Genomic DNA, 18,405 nt, shown 5'->3' with positions numbered 1-18,405 from the left:
ATTGCATCCAAATTTCAATATCTAAGGAGTTAGTGAGGTAATAAGCACGCAGCCTGCTTGTACAAAGATCTAATAATGCTGGCGATCATGTCGAACATTACACGTCGTAGAAGCATTTAGGAAAAACAATACAAGTTGTAATCTCATTTTGTTAAAATTTTTATAAAATTGTAATTGAATAAAGTCAGGAACTCATTCAGGAACCGGTATCTGAGTAAAGGTATTGGTAACATATTTTTTGACAGGCCTGGTCACAAAAGACATATTACAGCTTTACACAGGCTGAGCAGTAAACCTCACAATGAGTAATTTGATGTTGTAAATTGGTGCAGTGCCTCTTTAAATCACCCTGAGAAAAGGCCTGTCTCTCTTTACTTCACCACTAGGTGTCAGCCTTATACATATAACATTTTAATCCTGCAGATACTGTACCTCCTAATGTGCTGCCTGGATAGAGAGTTTGCAAGACACTCCACCGTGCATGCATGCCTATCTCTAACTTGACAAGTTGACAGCTGCCTTATTTCCTATCCCCCTCTTCTTGTTTTTCTGAACTCGATCTCTCTCCTGACATGCCTCAACCTGCGCTCCCCACCTCCTGAGAGCTCATGCTAATCCCTGCACTGCTATTTGCTGTTGTCTGTGGGGTACTGTGTGCCCACTGTACGATCTGATTGGCTTTTTGAGAGACCCTGCATGTTTGAGGGGGAGCGGGCTTTCACTGTTACCGCAAACAGAAAGTAAGAGACTTGATGGCAGAGGTTACAAACTCAGGTGAGAGCAGCTGCAAAGAAGGAAGGGAAACAGATGGAAAGTAAGAAAGGATAGAGGCACTATGAGATAAAATATTACAAGGAGAAAGAGAGAAGTAATACCCCTGAGTGCCTGAGTGGACCCTGCAAACAGGTAGGTGTTACATACTGTAGCTGCTGCAAGGCAAACAACACAAGAGCTCTCTGCTTGCGTGTCTAGTTGGCTGATTTAAAGAAAGCTGACGCCAGACTACTCTTTCATTAGTATTTTACTAAGAAGCTTGTGCAGATAAAACATGTACAAACACGCATGTGTGCATGTTTGTTGGTATGTAATCAGTATCTCCTTCTGTGGTTAAGACATGAATAATCGCTCCATCGCCTGGTGGCTGAAACAGATCGGCCTGCCCCAGTACACCAAGACACTAGAGAGTGAATATTATGGTCTGGAGGTACGTATGTATGTATGTGTGAAATGAATCTGCATGTGCTTGTTGATATCTTCTTTCTTTTATTCTGTGATTCAATCTCCATACCCCTCTACTTGTCTTTATTCCTTTCTCTCTGTTTCTTTCCCCTGCAGGGTTTGCTGAGTGTAACAGATGGAGAGCTGAAAGATTCAGGGGTAGAGGATGCAACACACAGAGAAACCATTCTCAATCAACTTTCAAGACACCGACAGAGACTGGACCCACACTCTGGTGACATTCATACACACATGCACACAAGGGCTGGACAAGAAATCACTATTTAATCACTAAATATTCTTATCAAATGATTATCAAGTGGAAACTTATTCTACTGTAATCCAGGCCCTACAAAGTTGGGACTAGAACCACTGACACTGAAGCTTTTGTCTTACGGCTATAAAGAGTTTTCTCTAATGTAATGCATAATAGTGGAGCATAGTTTCTCACTGAACATCGGTTTGGAGGATTTTGTATCAGTGTGATACATATTTATATCCAGGAGTGGGTATGACGCTGTGGCTCTATGCCAGTTTGAAATATCCAGAATGAAATATCTCAACAACTATTTGATGGATTTCCATGAAATTGGTACAGACATTCAAGTCCCCGAAGTATGAATTGTAATCAATTTAATGGTGCCCTTAAATTTCCTTCATGAAAAAAGAAGAGATTTACTACCTGATGGTGCCCTGACATTTCCTTTAGCTCCAATATCACGTCAAAATGTGTCCAAGTCTTTGTTTCATGACCAAACACCTGCAAAACTAATGACATTCCCATCTGCCTCAACTGTACTTTGTGTTTCTATGATAATAAGCAAACTAAGATTGGGTACACGGTACACATGCTTTTCACAAACAGGTTAACTCTTTCTTTGTGAGCATGTTGACGTTATCATTTAGCTCAGAGCAGCGCTGTGCCGATGCTTAGTTTTTCTTTATAGATATCAAATGCTAATGTAACAATTCAATTTTTTTTATAGTGCCAAATCATAACAGAAGTTATCGCAGGACACTTTACAAACTAGGTAAAGACCATGCTCTATGATAAACATAAACCCAACAATTCCCCCATAGAGTACGGTGGCAACAAAAACCTTCCCTATAACAGGCAGGAACGTCAGACAGACCCAGCTCTGTGGAGGACGGACATCTGTCTTGACCGGCATCTGTACAATAACTTTGCTTAAATTACATGGTCTGAAGTCGAAACATTAGGTGAAGAAGTTCATGAATCCGACCAGACATTTGATACCAGCTTCGGTATTTATCAGCCACGGTTGGAAACTGACAAAATATCCAAGCTAAAGCGATAATGGACAAAAATATTTTGATATTTCATTCAGTGCTAGTACACAGTGACATATTGTTACAAGAACACACAGTTTCAAAACCCTTGAGGTTTGAGTGCAGACTAAGTTTTATTTGCTCTTGATTTCTGTTTTCATGCTCATCTTGGGTATTAGTTTATTCAAGATGCTGGTGTGTTCCTGTGTTATGAAACAAACCTAAAAATAAACTCTTATCTTTGTCATATTTTCATCTTGCAGAGAGCTGTATCTGTTGAAATCATTCATGCTTAGAGTTTACACTGTGTACACGCCTGTTCATAAGTCAAAATGTTATATGTTTACTTTATTTAAGATGTTTACTGCCTTGTTCCTCATAAGTGTAATTTAAAGAAGTTGAATAAGTCAAGTGTGAAAATGTAGAGATCTTGTGATGATAACACAAGTTAAACAATGTCTTGCATAACATATATACAGATTGTATCCATGCACACCAATTAAAGGAATAGTTTGAACCTTTAAAATCCACTAATTGAGATGTTATAACTTGTTTGTTTCAGCTTCATATTCAACGATTGGACCTAAAAGTGGTACGGATCACCTCTTCTTTAACTCTGCAAGACAGCAATTACACATTTTTCCCAATATGTCTAATTAGTCCTTTAAAAATGTCCTTTTGTCCTCTCAGGTGGAGTGGAGCGCAGGGTGAGCCGGAAATACTCCTTGGGCTCGTCTATGGATCTGGTGAGACCACTTAATACATAGCATCAAAAGACAGTCGACGTTACCTGTAACACATTCGGCCACTTTTAATTTTTTTTATAATAAGACAATTCAAACATCAGCTCCAGGATGCAGCACACTATTGGGTCTCTCCCATTTCCTGCAGGTGAAGCCAAGGAAGGATCTGTTTCGCCAGAGTGTCCTGCCCCGCCTCCAGCGCGCTGATAAAAAACACCGCCTCTCTGCCTCCTGCTCTCAGCTCCGCCCCCTGAACGAGGACAACACTATCAGTGAGGCGGAGCGCTGTCAGGACAGCAAACGGAGGTAAGATCACACACAATGAGTGTGTGTGTGTGTGCCCTCCTGTGTGTGTGAGAGAGAGAGATCCACTTTCTCCAGGTTCATGTTTGGCTAATAATTAACTCGGCCCTCATAAAAAGTCAGAGTTTGAAAGGTGAAGGGCCTACTCACTTGTCTATAAATAGGCTGAAAAGACAATATGAATGAAATGCCTTTCTGGATATGTATTATTAATATGTATAATAAGTATTATTTACTTTCATCGACCAAGAGAACAGCTGCTTTTTGATGACTAACATAACAAACAACACACCTTAGGACTTTGATATTTTGGTCACACTTCCCCCAATGAGCGGTCGAGGCCAGTGTGTGTGTGTGTGTGTTTGGAAGTTGTTAATCTTAAAAACGCCTTTAAAAAGAGAAGGTTTAATGGGTGCTTCTTTTCAGCATTAAAGGGCCAGTTAAACTAAACTTACAAAAAGGCATGTTCATTTTCACTCTATCCCTAGTGCTATTAACACATAAACCATGCAGATTGTTTTAGTTTTATCTGCTCTAATTAAGGGACACCAAAACTTGAGATTTCTGCTGCCATCACAGTAAAATGGGAGTGAATGAAGTTCAGTTTGTGGAGCTGAAAGTGAAAGCTCTGAAAATTTACATTTGAAAAGCTCAACGGCAATTTGTCTTTCCAGAAACAGCGTTCCAGTTTCGGTGGCTTCTTTTGTCTGATGGGAGTGGGATAAAGTACAGAAAAAGGGAATATGTGGCATTTCTGCTTGGAAAACTGACGCAGGCAATTCATTGATTATCAAAACAGTTGCCTATGCTTCCAGTGAAATAGAAACATTAAGGCATGCAATTATTTTCTTAAAGCAACTTCCTACACGTTATATTTTTTTACTGAAGCTCGGACTGCTTCCAACAAGCCTGAGACCTCTGCTGCTAATGTTAATTTTCATTTGTCTTTTTCGACACTTACATAAATCAAATCAGCCATTAGGGCCGTTTTTTTCTGTGCATAAACTATGAATGGAGAAATCTTGGAGAGTAGCTAACAGCCGGACGTGGCTAACACTGATTAGCTCGGGGCAGAACGGTGGACGCATTAAAACGGGTTTTTGAACCACTGAAAATGCTCAAAATAACACCAAACCTCTGCAGTAGCATGAGAAGAGTCCCTACACATAAAACGAAGCACCAACAACGTAGCTAGTTAACCCGGAGTTTATTAAAAGAGTGTTTTGAAAGACTTACCAACTGGCACCTGTACCAGCTCCTCTCATAGTAAAGTCCATTCATGACGATTACCAAAGTGAATGCCAAAGGAAGGAGCCCATTGGTGCCTCGTTTTATGTGTAGGGACTCTTTTCCTGCTGCTGCAAAGGTTTAGTGTTATTTTGAGCAGTATTAGTGGTTAAAAAACCTGTTTTAATGCCGTCACCGTGCTGCCCCGAGCTAATCAGTGTTACCTGCATTCAGCTGTTAGCGACTGTCTAGGATTTTTCCGTTAATATTTGTTATACAAAAAAGAAAATGTCCCGATGGCTTATTTGATGTATGAAAGTGCTGAAAAAGACCGTGCGATGATTTTACACCGAAAATTCACTTTGATTATCAAAACAGTTGCCAATTAATTGTCTGCCAATTAGAAAAAAACATTAAACCATGCGGTTATATTTTCTAACAGCAACTCCCTGCAGATTTTATATTTATTTACTGAAGCTTGGACTGCTTCCAACAAGATTAATTTAAGAGGCTCTGGTTTGGGCCCTACACCTGTGCCAGATGTCGCTGCTGTTGGATTTTATTATGTTAATTTTCACTGCACATAAAACGTAATTATCTTCATGGCTAGATACTAAAATAGGTAACTGTGCAAAACTGCTGTGTGTTTTTGTAATTTGGGTGAACCAGCCATTAAATCTAGCTGTAAAGGTTGTTTCCTTTCATACATAATTATTCAACTGCCAAGTAGGCCTCCTTTAAGTGTACAAATGGAGGCTGGCCGTCAAGTTCAGGCACATCTCCTCTCACCAGTCATAAAGTGCTGAATGTACTAAAAAGGTCTTAAACTAAACATGTGGGGCTCAGTGGGGGAGATAGTTCCGGTCCTGCGCTGTGATTGGCTGAGACGCGTTCGAAACCAGGTGAAATAACTGATAAACACCGAACCGCACAACAGATGAATATTAATGCGCGGTCGCAAAATCAATTAGAAACCGCTTTTTAAACGAGTGCTTATGGATGGAAACATTTAGTAAATTGTAATTAAAATATAATACATTATTCAAAGACACAACAGTAAGAATTGGTGTGGCAATTGAATTGAATTAGGCTCACTAGAACTAGTTCTGACCCAAGTGTGTCGGGTAATGTTTTTAAGCGTGTGTAATAAAACGTTAGTCACCGTTTGAAGGTACTAAACCAGTACCATATGTGGTATTTATGGGGACATACCAACTGTGTGCAGCGACCTACCATATAATGCTGACTTCAGCCAGGTGATGTGTTGGTATCCGAGGAATGCCAGGGAGATAGCGGTGTTTCAGCACCGGGCCCTCGGGCGGGGAGGGGAGAGGAAGAGCTCGGAGAACTTGTGGGAACTCGTCCGAAACTGCGCAGGGAGGAGGGCGAAGAGGAGAAGAGGGGGGACTGGGAGGGACCGGGAGAGACGGCGTATGGACGTTTCAACCCAACAGCTGTTGTTTGACGGTGTTAACGCTAGTTTGGACCACAAAAACGGTTAAAACATGTCCCGGTTGAGCGAGCTGTGAGGAGGTGGACGGACAGGTAGGACCGTTGACCGTTGACGATAGAACGTTTTTTTTGAAAAAACGGTTAACTTCAAGTTAACGTTGGTTAACGCGAGACTTCCGATGATAGGCAAGTTGCTTTTACCTTGTGTGCTGTAGTCTCTAAACACATTTATAACGTTTGTTCTGACTCATTAAAGCGTTAAAATCTCATATATATAGTGTTTTTAGAATTTTTTTAAAGTAGAAAGTAGTGACTCAAGTGTTGTTTTTCTTGCTGACTTACCTGTAGCAGCTTACGTCAACTGCTTATTGCACAATCTCAGAAGTTAGATCAAACGAGACCAATGCAAAGTAATAGACTACTAGCTTTCAGGTATCAGATTACACACTGGCAGGTGAAGCTTGGTGAAAATATGTTATTGAAACATTACGTTTGCTAAATGTGGTGTCAGGTTGCATTTCTCAACAGTGGTCCTGCAGACACATTGCACAGGTGTTTCTGTTGCGCTGCCCGGGCCAACGCCCCTCAGACAGGATGTTGCACCTCCTCATAACAAAAGTTAAAGCTGTGATTTCGTGTGTCTTATGAACAGTTATCATTTTAGATGCTGTGATAGTCGGTTTTGTTTTGTTTGATGTTTATTCAGTCATCGTAAAACAATTATTATGATAGTGTAAACTCAAAAAGTAAATAGTGACTGAATGGATGAAGCAAATGTTCCATATGCATATCCCTATTTTTTATTATTATTTAAATCTACCCATCTCCAAATAAAAATGAAATAAACAAACCAAGATATTAGTAAAGAAACATCAGTCACATTTGTAAAACCCTATTTTCTTGAAAACCAAAAAAAAGGAAAGAAAACAAATAAACCAAGATATTAATGGAGGGAAACAAAGACATACATAATTATATATATTGATATTTTATCCATCCCATTGATATCAAATAGGTTACACTAACTATTGGCAATACAACTTAACGAATATAGTAAATAATGGAAATGACTTTTAGAGACTTTTATTTTGCTGTCTGGGGGATGGATTTGTAAATGAAGAAAACAAGTTTATTTTAACAGCACCACAAGGCCAAGTTTATGTTAACAGCACCACAAGGCCTCCAAAATAAGCATAAAGTTAAATAAATGCAAATGAAACTGAAACATCAATATCCCTCATGACAGTTCATGAAAGTCCTTAAAAAAGGTTTTATTTAAATGACTGTTATATTGACTGAATTCGTTTTTGGGTATATGTACTCTATAAATAAATTAACAAATCAAGTGTGTGTGTGTGTGTGTGTGTGTGTGTGTGTGTGTGTGTGTGTGTGTGTGTGTGTGTGTGTGTGTGTGTGTGTGTGTGTGTGTGTGTGTGTGTGTGTGTGTGTGTGTGTGTGTGTGTGTGTGTGTGTGTGTGTGTGTGTGTGTGTGTGTGTGTGTGTGTGTGTGTGTGTTGTGCTTCAGTGGGTCAAAGCAGGGTAAACAAGCGAACATCACACGCCTCTGTTTGTGCACATCCCTCCATCGATCCCTGAGCAGTATATTTGTTCCACATTGTTAACCCATGTAGTAGATGTAGATTTGCTAGAACGGGTCATGAGTTGTGAGCCCCGCTGTGTTCATGTTCATCTGTTAGCCTTGTGTTTACAGAGGCAGGAAGGTGGACGCTCGGGGAGGAAGGAAGGCAGGCTATTAAAAGTCCCTCAGTTTTCTGTGGTGTTAATGACAGATCCAGACCTTGGCAGCGCCCTTCCATCTCTGTACTGTTCGTGTTCAAAGGAAAAACATGGCACCGTCATCTGTGGCTCCCTGGGGTTGAGTTTAGCAGCTCCAAATCACCTTTTCTCTCTTGTTTTTCAGCAAGAGGAGGAGTGTCAGCGCATACCTCAGCCAGCTGAAGGTAAGAGGTTAAGCACACAGCCTCTCCGTCTCTCACTAGTTCCTATTTTTTTTCTAAACATTACATGTTATGTCGCTGTGTGCGTTGTAGGTGTTTGGTGGACGGAGAGACATGGACTCATTGAAGAAGGAGCTGGAGGAGGAGCTGAAGCTCAGTACTGACGACCCGACAAGCCACGCATGGTACCATGGACCGCTGAGTCGAGAGGTGCTCAATGGACCATACTACTATCGCTTTATTTACACCTAAATAACACATTTTTACACCCATTAAAGGAATAGATTGCCTGTTGAGGAATGCACAGATTGGCTTTCTTTCATAGAGTTGGATGAGAGGATTAATACCACTCTCCTTGCTTAGCTTAGCTTAGCATAAAGACTGTAAACAGAGGGAAACAGCTAGCATGGCCCTGTCCAAAGGTAACAAAATCAGCCTACCAACCATGAATGTATCAGAAAACTGGATACAGCACTCTGGTTAACCTGAACGGGAAATAAATTATTTAATTGAGGGGCTCTTCTAGACTTGGTAAATGTTCTCAGACCGAATGAATTCTGATATGAATGCAAGTCATTTCACAGGAGTTGGGATGCTAGAAATAGGAAAACGTCTTGACTGACACAGAAGTTGCGCCAGACTTTGAAGCCTATTCAAATTGGCTATAAAGTCTGGCACACTTCCTTCCTTTGTCATCCACCTGAGGTTACAAGGTGCAAAATCATCCCATGGTCTTTTTCGGCACTTGCATACATCAAATAAACCATCAAGACAGTTTTTTTCGTTAACAACTATTAACGGGAAAATCCAGTTACCAACCTGACGTGGCTAACACTGATTAGCTCGGGGCAGTACGGTGAAGGCATTAAAACGAGCTAGCCCCGAGCTAATCAGTGTTAGCCACGTCAGGCTGTTAGTGACTCTACTAGATTTCTCTGTTAATAGTTCATACTGGGAACAAAACTGTCTTGATGGCTTATTTAATCTATGGGATGATTTTGCACCAGAATTACACTTTAAGTTTTTATATGGATTAAACAAGCAAACAGCAAACAAGTGTTATGAGCTTTAGAGGTTCCGGGGGGTAAATTTGGTTACATTTTGGACAGAGCCAGGCTAGCTGTTTCCCCTTGTATCCAGTATTTATGCTAAGCTAGGCTAATCGACTGTTGGCCTCAGTTTCATACACTCAGTTACCAGTTTATTAGTGACACATAGCTAAAAACGAATGCCGTCTAATACAAAAGTCCTCTAATAAATCAACTTAACCTGCTGACTTGTCTCCAGGCTGCAGAGTCTCTGTTTGAGAGGGACGGAGACTTCCTGGTCCGAGACTCAAGCTCTGCTCCCGGTGACTTCGTTTTGAGCTGTTTTTGGAAGGACGGGCCGATGCACTTTAAGATCATACGAGTGATCCTTCGCCCCAAAAAGGTTGGCTTTGTTATGTGTTTCCATGTGCAGCAACTAGTGGGGAATAATGTATTCATTGTTCAAATAATTTATTACACAATAATGCCAAACTTTGGGAGGATTTTTTTTTGCTTTTCTCAGTTTTATAGTTTAAGTTTTTCCTTAAAATAGACAAAACGATGAGTCAAGCAAGTGATAAAATAACCAAAAACTATTCAACATTTAAAGAAAGTATGTTGTGAATCGATAATCAAATCAAAAAATGATGTATTTGTGAAACCCTCACCCCCTGGGTTGCTCTGAAAAGGCTGTAGCTTGGCGGCTGCAGTCGGCTTAGATCCACTGCAGTTACAATAAAGGACTCCAATGGGAACTCAGGGTCAATAAAAAATAAATGAAAATTTCTCAAACCTGGAGTAGAATATATGTCCCAGCCATTGGTCTGTTTGTTCAGTATGTTTAAAACACTCGGTCGGGTTGTGACAGGGGTTGAGTGTTTGAAACAAACTGAGCAAACAGGTCAACAAACACACACACACACGCACACACACACCGCATACTCTATTTGTATGTTGCATTATTGCCCCCTCTGCTCTGAAACTCTGAAAAAACCATAGACTTTTAAACTTTTTGACTCTGTTACTATGTCAACTGCAATAAATCTGAACTAGCTTCTGGGGGTGAGTATCTGTTTCTGAAAAGATATATTTTTGATGGACTGTCCCTGTAAAAGGCTCTGCTTGATATATCATGTGCGTGTCTCCATCTGTGTGACAGGGCTACTCTCGGGAGCTGTTCCAGTTTGAGGAGGATCGCTTTGACAATGTTCCCGCTCTGATCCGATTCTATGTGGGCGGGCGTCGGCCTATCTCCCAGGCCTCGGGCGCTGTGATCTTTCACCCAATCACACGGGCCCTTCCTCTGCGTGTCATCATCGAGCGACATTCGGACAGCACCGCCAGCAGTAGTAATAGTAGAGGTGCAGGGAGAGAAAAAAACACAGAAGCCAACAAAAGGCGCAGCTTCAGCTCTGCACACAACGACACACTGCAGCTCATCAATCCACTGCTGAGGTGGGAGGAAGTCCGATCACATACGCATGTATACTGCTCAAACACACTACATGTATACAAATGCAAATAAATATTCTTATTAATTAAATGGTATGTTTGGCAGGAGTGGAAGTCAGCCTGCTAACTTGGAGAACGTTGGACGAAGGCCTTCACTTCAGTCTGCACAATCTGACAGCAACTTACGAACTGGTACATTAAACACACAAGTGGAAGTCACTGCTAACCCCTAATGCCACCAGGAGCAGCTCTGTGGCCAGAGACAGTCCGCTGTCACTCCAGCCACTGTGCTGTCATGCAGCGTCTTGCTTTGCGGCTAATGTGGGGCTCTTCTTTCCCATCCTCTGTGTTTACGTGCCAGGTCAATTTTTGTAAGAGCAGCTCTTATCTCTGAAGTGTGAAATTCACTTCTAAATGTATTTAAATGCTATATTACAGGCAGTTGACAGAATGTAATGTTTAATCATGTGCTTTATTTGTGAATCTGTAAAAACAAGTATTGCAGAGGAGTTTGACTGACAGTTAACTTACTGATCAAGGAGAAACGTAGCGATTTGGGCGTGCGTTTTAATGCTGTTTAACTCCTTTATCTCAGTCCATCGAGTGAATAGTGGCCTATATTGACTCTCATTTTTGCCCGTCTCCGGTCACTCAGCTGCTGGGACAAATAATGATTTCACCCAGTGCAAGCCTGGAGTAGCTGTACCCAACAACAGACAACCCTGGCAACGCAATTTTGGCCACTATTGGCTGGAACAATGTAAACAGAACGTGACAGAAAGTCATTGTCAAACCCGTCAAAAAAAAAGTAAAATATTAATTCAGACTAAATATATTTTTTTATGGAGAAGCAATGCTTTCATTCTGTACCCCTCAAAACGCCCCGTGGCTTTTAATAAAGATTTTTCATATTCAACCTTTAAGTAAAGCCACAAAGGATCTTTTAGCACATCGATTATAAATGAGCTGCAGAGTTCTTTTTAATATGCTTGTAAAACACATAAAATATCAGTAAAACAACTTTGAATTCGTGGCTGCTGAAGACTTCCACTAGACATTTGAAACCGTGACATGAGCTATGGGTCAGCTTCCTCTCCTGCATGGTCAACCTATATTGTTTTTCAAGAAATCATTGTGGTGGTATAAATGTGTCGAGCAAAACTATCATCAGAACACAGAATCCTTTTGACCCGATATGTGTTGTTCTTATCTTTCAACTTGCTGCTGTCGCTCTCCCTCACCTAGGTATTCCCCAGAACAATCAGTCGGAGGACACGGGCCCCGCCCCCATCTCCCCAGTGTTTCGCACAGGCAGCGAGCCCCTGCTGAGCCCCCGGCCACGACACACACGCCCGTCCCTTCCAGGTGACATGCACGCACATTTTTAACTATCATTTATTTAAGGATGGATTCAAAAGAAGAAACGGCACATAAATATTGAACGGCACGACTTCTGTCTGGACCATCTGCTCTGTCGAAGGCAGTGTGCCCATTTAAAAATCATCTGTGAGAAACCATTGCCTGTTCACAGGAGGAGTAATTGCCAGAAAAGTATGCATAATGGTCGATTACTTTAGATAACAACATGGGGTATTCCTTCACAAGATGCTGTGTGTTTGCAGACACGCATGTTTTTTATGTTTTGGTTCAAGCTGTTCCTAAATTTATCCCCCTGCCAACGTTCCACAAAAGCATCGCTACCCTGTTAAGAAAACAGAGAGAAGAAGTGAGCTACAGAGAGAGCACAAGAGAAACAGCGGGCGAGCAGGAAACAAAAGGAAATTTCATTCGTTATTTGCTGCCTATTTAAATGGACAACAAAACAAAATTGTAAAATTTTCGACAACACTCACACAGCAGGCGATTAAGCAATGTGACAAGAGTTTCATTTTATAATAAAACAAATATAATTTTACTCCTGGCAGTGTGGAGAGGGATTATAAAAGAATTTAGTATGTCGTGTAGTGAAATAAAATGTTAATGAAAGGACAAAAATCTGGTACAAAATACATGTGAAAACAGCGTTAAATAGAACAAAAGTTATTTTAGTTCAGTGGTTGAAATACATTTCTAAGATCCTGGTTATGGCCTTTCTGTTTGCATCAGAGGGGATTCATTTCAGTCCAAGGCCAAACACACAAGGGCGGTGACAACATCTTGATAACCGTGTTTTATTCTGACTTAAGTACTGCCGTGACACAGACGCATAACTCCCTCCTCCGTCCCTGCAGGTGGTGGTGTAACTTTGCGAGGTTCAGATGGACAGCTGCACCCCAGAGCTCCTCCTAAACCTCTCAGGATCTCTGCAATCTTCGGCAATGCCGTCCCTCCTCCACCCAGAGACCGGGATGTTGACCCCTCCTCTTTCTACGATGAGCTGGTCATCCAGGTAAGGACCTCTTCACGGATCAGCAGCTCGTGTCTTTTTCTGTCTTTGGGGAAATGAGGAAAGCCTGTGTATAAATAGCGTAGATGGCACCATTCACAGGCCAAATATCTGTTTCTACGGCCAGAAGGAAGCAGGGTGAAGAATGGGTCGAGGGGGTGCCTGAGGTCATGTGCTATGATGTGAGCTCTGCGTGTGACGTCATTGTTGTAGAAGTTGGGGGTGGGGGAGGGTTGAAATATACTTTTGTAAAGCAGCAACAGAAGGTAGGGTCAGCAGAAAGTGCTTTGAGTTTCTAGAGCGGTGTGTTGTTCGAAGCTCAATAAGTCTGTCTCTATGGAGAGTTTACGTCCTCTTGCTGTTGTCCAGGTACCACAGTCCCGGCGGAAAGGTCACGTGGACCGACTGCGTGCAGAGGAGAAGTGGCAGAGCCGCGCCCGCCTCACAGAAACTTCCTTTGGCTTCCTGGAGGCACAGAATAATGAAGCATCATCACAAATGCCGCTCCTGCCGCAGAAGAAGAAGGCGGACGAAGTGGAAGACTGGCATTTTGAAAAGCCACATGTTTGTATACATTTCTTTTTTGTTCATAGTTTTCAAATTTTGTTTCTGTTTTTAGTAAATATAAAGGATAACAACAGTGTTTTGCTAGTATTGTCCTACTTTACTTCCCCATTTTATTCCTTATAATACAAAAAACTCTTTAATCAATCAGTGACAGAGCTGTCGAGTCTGCATTCAGTTTAGTTAAGGTAACTTTTTGAAATGTGCAGTGAAATGATTCAAAGAATATTCAGCTACAACTAATCTTTTCTTTAAAGGCCATGTGACTGTTTGCTGTTTGTATTCATTTTTTATGTTGGAAAATTTGAATACTTTGAGGTTTTTGACTGTTGGTCAAGATGGCACATTAACATTTAATATAATAATCAATCAAAAATAATTAATCCTTAAACCTTTGACTGAAAGTGAAACTAATATTTTTATTAAGCTGTGTTACCTTGCAACAATAATGTAGCATTGATAAAGATAAATGATGCAGACTTGATAATGTTATTTACAGGAATGTAGATTTCCTGGTCAGATTCTAATCTTACAAATTAGTGCAGCGTAAAATATCCTTCTTACTGCATCACAGGTGGAGTCGGTCTCGTGTTTCCAGTTGGATAAGTTTGAGTCGCTGCTCTTGCCGGAGAACAACCGACCTCTAGAGCCGAGCGTCCTGCTGGCACTCAAAGAGCTCTTCAACCGCTCAAACCCCAACACCACCGCTCTGCACATGCTCAGTGTCGACTGCCAGGTAGCTCTTAATCGTTTAACTTCAGCACCAATATATGCTTAATTTTTTATATGCTTGCACATCTGATAAACACAATGCAAAACAAAAGGTGTAACTTATCAAATGTTCAAATCAAATGCAAGTAATAGGTGGAAACTACCCTATTCTGAATGATTCATATTTGCTTTATGGTCAATTTTGAATGCTGAATCTGGAACATGTCTCAGAGGGGGTGTGCTTTTAAGTCGTAAGACATGTTATTCTTGAGTTTGTTAGTAAAGATAATGCATTTTTTATTCTATCTTTCACTTCCAAAATGTCCCTTTTCATGGGTTTAAATTATGGGCCCTGTCTTATTACATGCAGTAAAGTCAACAGACCAAATTCCCACAAACTGCGAGTAGCTTGAATAATCATTAATGGACTGAATCTAAAACCTGACTGGTCATTGATTTGTTGTTGTTGTTGTGGTGCTGCAGGTAGCACACATCGTTGGAGTGACTGATGAGCAGAAGAGGATTATGGGAGTCGGATCAGGGCTGGAGCTTGTCACTTTACCACATGGACACCAGCTACGACAGGATTTGTTAGAAAGGTACATGCAGCTGACACGGACTAGAGAGTTGGTTCAACCATAAAGCAAAAAAAACCAATTCCTCACATATCACTTGTGGTTTCCAGCCGTGCAGATGTCTTTTGTTTAATCTGTCCTGGGGTAAGTTCCATAAACCACGGGAAAAACGGGCTTAAAGTCCAAAACCTGACTTGAATGAGGACGCACTCACACTGTCCATCCGTACCGTGCCCCGTGCTTGAGGGTATTTTTCTTTCACATGTAATTTAAAAAAAACTCAAAAAATTCATTCACTTCTATTGTTTTGGGGTTAACTGTTAAAAAAAAAGCATCCCCCAACTTATATGTCCTTCTTTTTCTCCTGCCCACTCACACCTCTAATCCATTCATTTTTTAGGCATCATCTTATAGCGCTGGGAATCGCAGTGGACATCCTGGGCTGCACGGGGACTGTGAGCCAGAGGGCAACAGTTTTACATAAAGTAATCTTAGTGGCTGAGGCCCTGAAAGAACACACCCACAACCTCTACTCCTTCTCAGCCGTGATGAAGGCTCTGGAGATGCCTCAGGTGGTGTAATTAGGATAAATACAGTATATGCTTGCTATTTATTCAAACTGAGGTAAAGTGTAAACTGAAGTTTTCCAACACTCTCGGTGTGTGTGTGTGTGTGTGTGTGTGTGTGTGTGTGTGTGTGTGTGTGTGTGTGTGTGTGTGTGTGTGTGTGTGTGTGTGTGTGTGTGTGTGTGTGTGTGTGTGTGTGTGTGTGTGTGTGTGTGTGTGTGTGTGTGTGTGTGTGTGTGTGTGTGTGTGTGTGTGTGTGTGTGTGTGTGTGTGTGTGTGTGTAGATAATGCGACTGGAGATGACGTGGCGAGCGCTGAGGAGGAACCACACAGAGTCCGCCGTTTTATTTGAGAAGAAACTCAAACCCTTCATGAATTTGCTGAACGAGGGAGACGGTGAGCTGCGCGGTGTTTGAGATGGAGACGCATCATTAAATCATATTACATTCACTTGGCTGATGCTTTTGTACAATACAACCATTCAAACTCAGATGTGGTTACATATTGGAAATGCAGCCCCCACGCACAAACAGCTAAAACTGGCTACTGCGATTATAAAAGAAATTAGCTGGACGTACAGTAAGTGCTGGTGTTTGCTGTTGAAGTGTAGAAAGAACTGAAATACAGAACAACTGATAGGAACTGCAGTCAGTTTGTTTGACTCCAATATGAAATCAAACAGAGGGAGAGAGAAAAGCCACGGATGAAACTGATCTTGTCTCATCATTTGAGACAAATTATCAGACTTCATGCAGATCCCGCTGGAGCCACAAAAGGCTTTACACAGTTTTTATTCACATACTGTACCCCGTAGTACCTCTAAAATACTCTCATGAGTAAAATCTACTCTGTTAATTGAGTGAAGCTCTAGAGAGAAAAACTCCAGACAGGTTAAAACAAAGAGCACTGAGACCTGCTTTTTAATTAGTGAATGTACTGAGTCTTACACGCTCATATGTTTTTACCGTAGACTCTGTAGTCCACGGTCCCATATCTGTGCCGCACCTGGTTCCTCTGCTGATGGCGATGGAGGGCGACGACCCGGTGGAGGACAGCGAGCGAGGCTGTCAGCTTCTCTTTGATGTCCTGCAATCAGCTCGCAGTGCCGCGCTGCACGCACAGGATTATCAGCAGCACGCACACACTCTGCTCACAGGTACACACATGCACGTAGTGTCTTCTCTGTTAGTAGGCGCAGTTACAGACAATAATAGGCCTCATGCAAGAACATCACTCTATTCTTATGCTAAATCTCTGGCTTTGTGAGGTTTGTTTGCACGAATCTTTCAAGTCAAATTCATCAGATTCTTAACTGTCCCACTTGTCCTGGATATCTTGTGTTAATCCGATGAATGTCAATGTTCATGAGGAGTAAGTGAGATTTGATAATTAGCATAAACAAAGGCCGTAAATCACTGAATAAGGCGAACTGTGCTGCTCTGTTGGGCGAGTTTCATTCACACACTTTACCAAAGAGTTTTAAAAAATGGATTTCCTGACAGTTTTTTTTAAGTTGCAATGCCAAAATATGGCAATACAATTCTAAAATCTAAGATTTGTTTACGTCAAAACCTCAAATTGACAATCCAAAGACAATATGCAGAGTTTCCTCTATGTACATTTTCCCGCCACACACATTGTGTTGTTTACTTATGAGGATTATAAGACAACACAGAGATTAAGTTGTGTTTAAGTGAATCATATTGCCGATAACGCTACTTGAATAAACGTCAGTAAAATAATTACTGTTTATATGAACTATGTATTTAAACATTCTTGATTGTTGAAACATTGATATGATACAGATTAATTTTGCCTACATCCATTTTAGCTAAATGTATGTGTTTGTAATTCTTTTTTAATTATTTAAGTTGATTTCCGTAACAAATTCATTCAGATTAAGGCATTTTACTGTATTTCTTAAGTCAAACGAAGGGAGAGAAGCAGACTTCTGTCTTGTATGACGGGTAAAACTCATGTGTTTCGTTTGTTAAGAAGAGAAAAGTATGAGAAAATGGTTGAATTCAAACAAATTCTCTTAAATCACTAATTTCTGCCGCTGAAGGACAATCTGTTCCGATGAGGGGCTCTTGCATGAGGCCTTTTGTAACAAAGTAAACACTCTTGCTCTGGCAGGAAGTACAAAAGTGTGAAGTATACTATACTGTTCATATTGTACATTGTGAAATGACATAATTTGTGGTATCTGACCTGAACGTGACGTTGCTTCAACAGGAAGCTGGGAGCCAGTCCCTGAGCTGCTGGAGGCTTTCCGGACAGAGTTCGCCCTGCGGCTGTTCTGGGGTCAGTTGGGGGCAGAGGCCAGCAGAGAGGAGCGCTATGACAAGTTTGACAAGATTCTTTGTGTCCTCTCAGATAAACTGGAACCCGTGGAGATCACCCCACAACTACCTGACCCTCTAATCTGAGCCTCAGGGCCTGTTTCACTAAGCGAACGGTGAAGTCAGCACTTTCTTCTCCAGAGAGAGTGAAATGTTTTCAGTTGAGCCTCTGCAGAGATCTCATTTCTGAGATCACACAGACATAAAGACACATTTATTGTTGAGACGGGAGAGACTTTCAAGCGACAACTTAACTTATAAAAGAATGTATTATATGCTGAATGTTTGAGCCCTGGGCAGTCCTTAAAAAGGGCTGTGGTGGATTCAGAAAATCTAGAATTGTTTACCCAAAAACTAGCATCTGTTTACAAAATGTGCATTTCCGTTATGCAGACACGGTTGTATTAATCCACACCACTGCATTTGATTCTTGGGATTCCATCATTAACATGATCAAAACCAGCGTTAGTTGCCTTTGTACATGAGCCGCTGCTGTAAGGGACCACACTGGATATTGTGTTTGTCATTTCACTGTTTCTAAAGCAATTTGATGTAAAGTTTCTCATAAATGATACTGTAAACACACAAAA

General features: G+C 41.2%; 1 protein-coding gene across 1 annotated transcript; it reads left to right on the top strand.

Moving 5' to 3' along the window:
• Window positions 1-791: 791 nt before the first annotated feature.
• Window positions 792-18,391, top strand: sh2d3a (SH2 domain containing 3A). Its single transcript, XM_083937581.1, has 20 exons — window positions 792-906; window positions 1,113-1,204; window positions 1,336-1,453; window positions 3,071-3,100; window positions 3,199-3,254; window positions 3,400-3,557; window positions 8,155-8,194; window positions 8,285-8,401; window positions 9,479-9,622; window positions 10,379-10,674; window positions 10,778-10,863; window positions 11,917-12,036; window positions 12,903-13,060; window positions 13,427-13,621; window positions 14,196-14,357; window positions 14,816-14,931; window positions 15,308-15,479; window positions 15,758-15,869; window positions 16,444-16,629; window positions 17,709-18,391. Exons 2-20 carry the CDS (start codon window positions 1,115-1,117, stop codon window positions 17,900-17,902), a joined length of 2,550 nt encoding a protein of 849 aa, XP_083793707.1. The 5' UTR covers window positions 792-906; window positions 1,113-1,114; the 3' UTR covers window positions 17,903-18,391.
• Window positions 18,392-18,405: the final 14 nt, after the last annotated feature.

The sequence above is a fragment of the Echiichthys vipera genome, assembly GCF_963691815.1.
Source record: "Echiichthys vipera genome assembly, chromosome: 2".
NCBI classification, from domain to species: Eukaryota; Metazoa; Chordata; class Actinopteri; order Perciformes; family Trachinidae; genus Echiichthys; species Echiichthys vipera.
The sequence above is the reverse complement of the archived record's forward strand: the minus strand, read 5'-3'. Positions and strand labels throughout refer to the sequence as shown.

What these genes read in the sequence shown, in the direction of transcription:
- sh2d3a (XM_083937581.1), top strand. Translation starts at nt 1,115, where the DNA reads ATGAATAATCGCTCCATCGCCTGGTGGCTGAAACAGATCGGCCTGCCC. An exon ending in TGATCCTTCGCCCCAAAAAG is followed by an intron (nt 9,623 to 10,378) that starts GTTGGCTTTGTT and finishes TCTGTGTGACAG; the next exon opens with GGCTACTCTCGGGAGCTGTT. An exon ending in TTTGCTGAACGAGGGAGACG is followed by an intron (nt 15,870 to 16,443) that starts GTGAGCTGCGCG and finishes TTTTTACCGTAG; the next exon opens with ACTCTGTAGTCCACGGTCCC.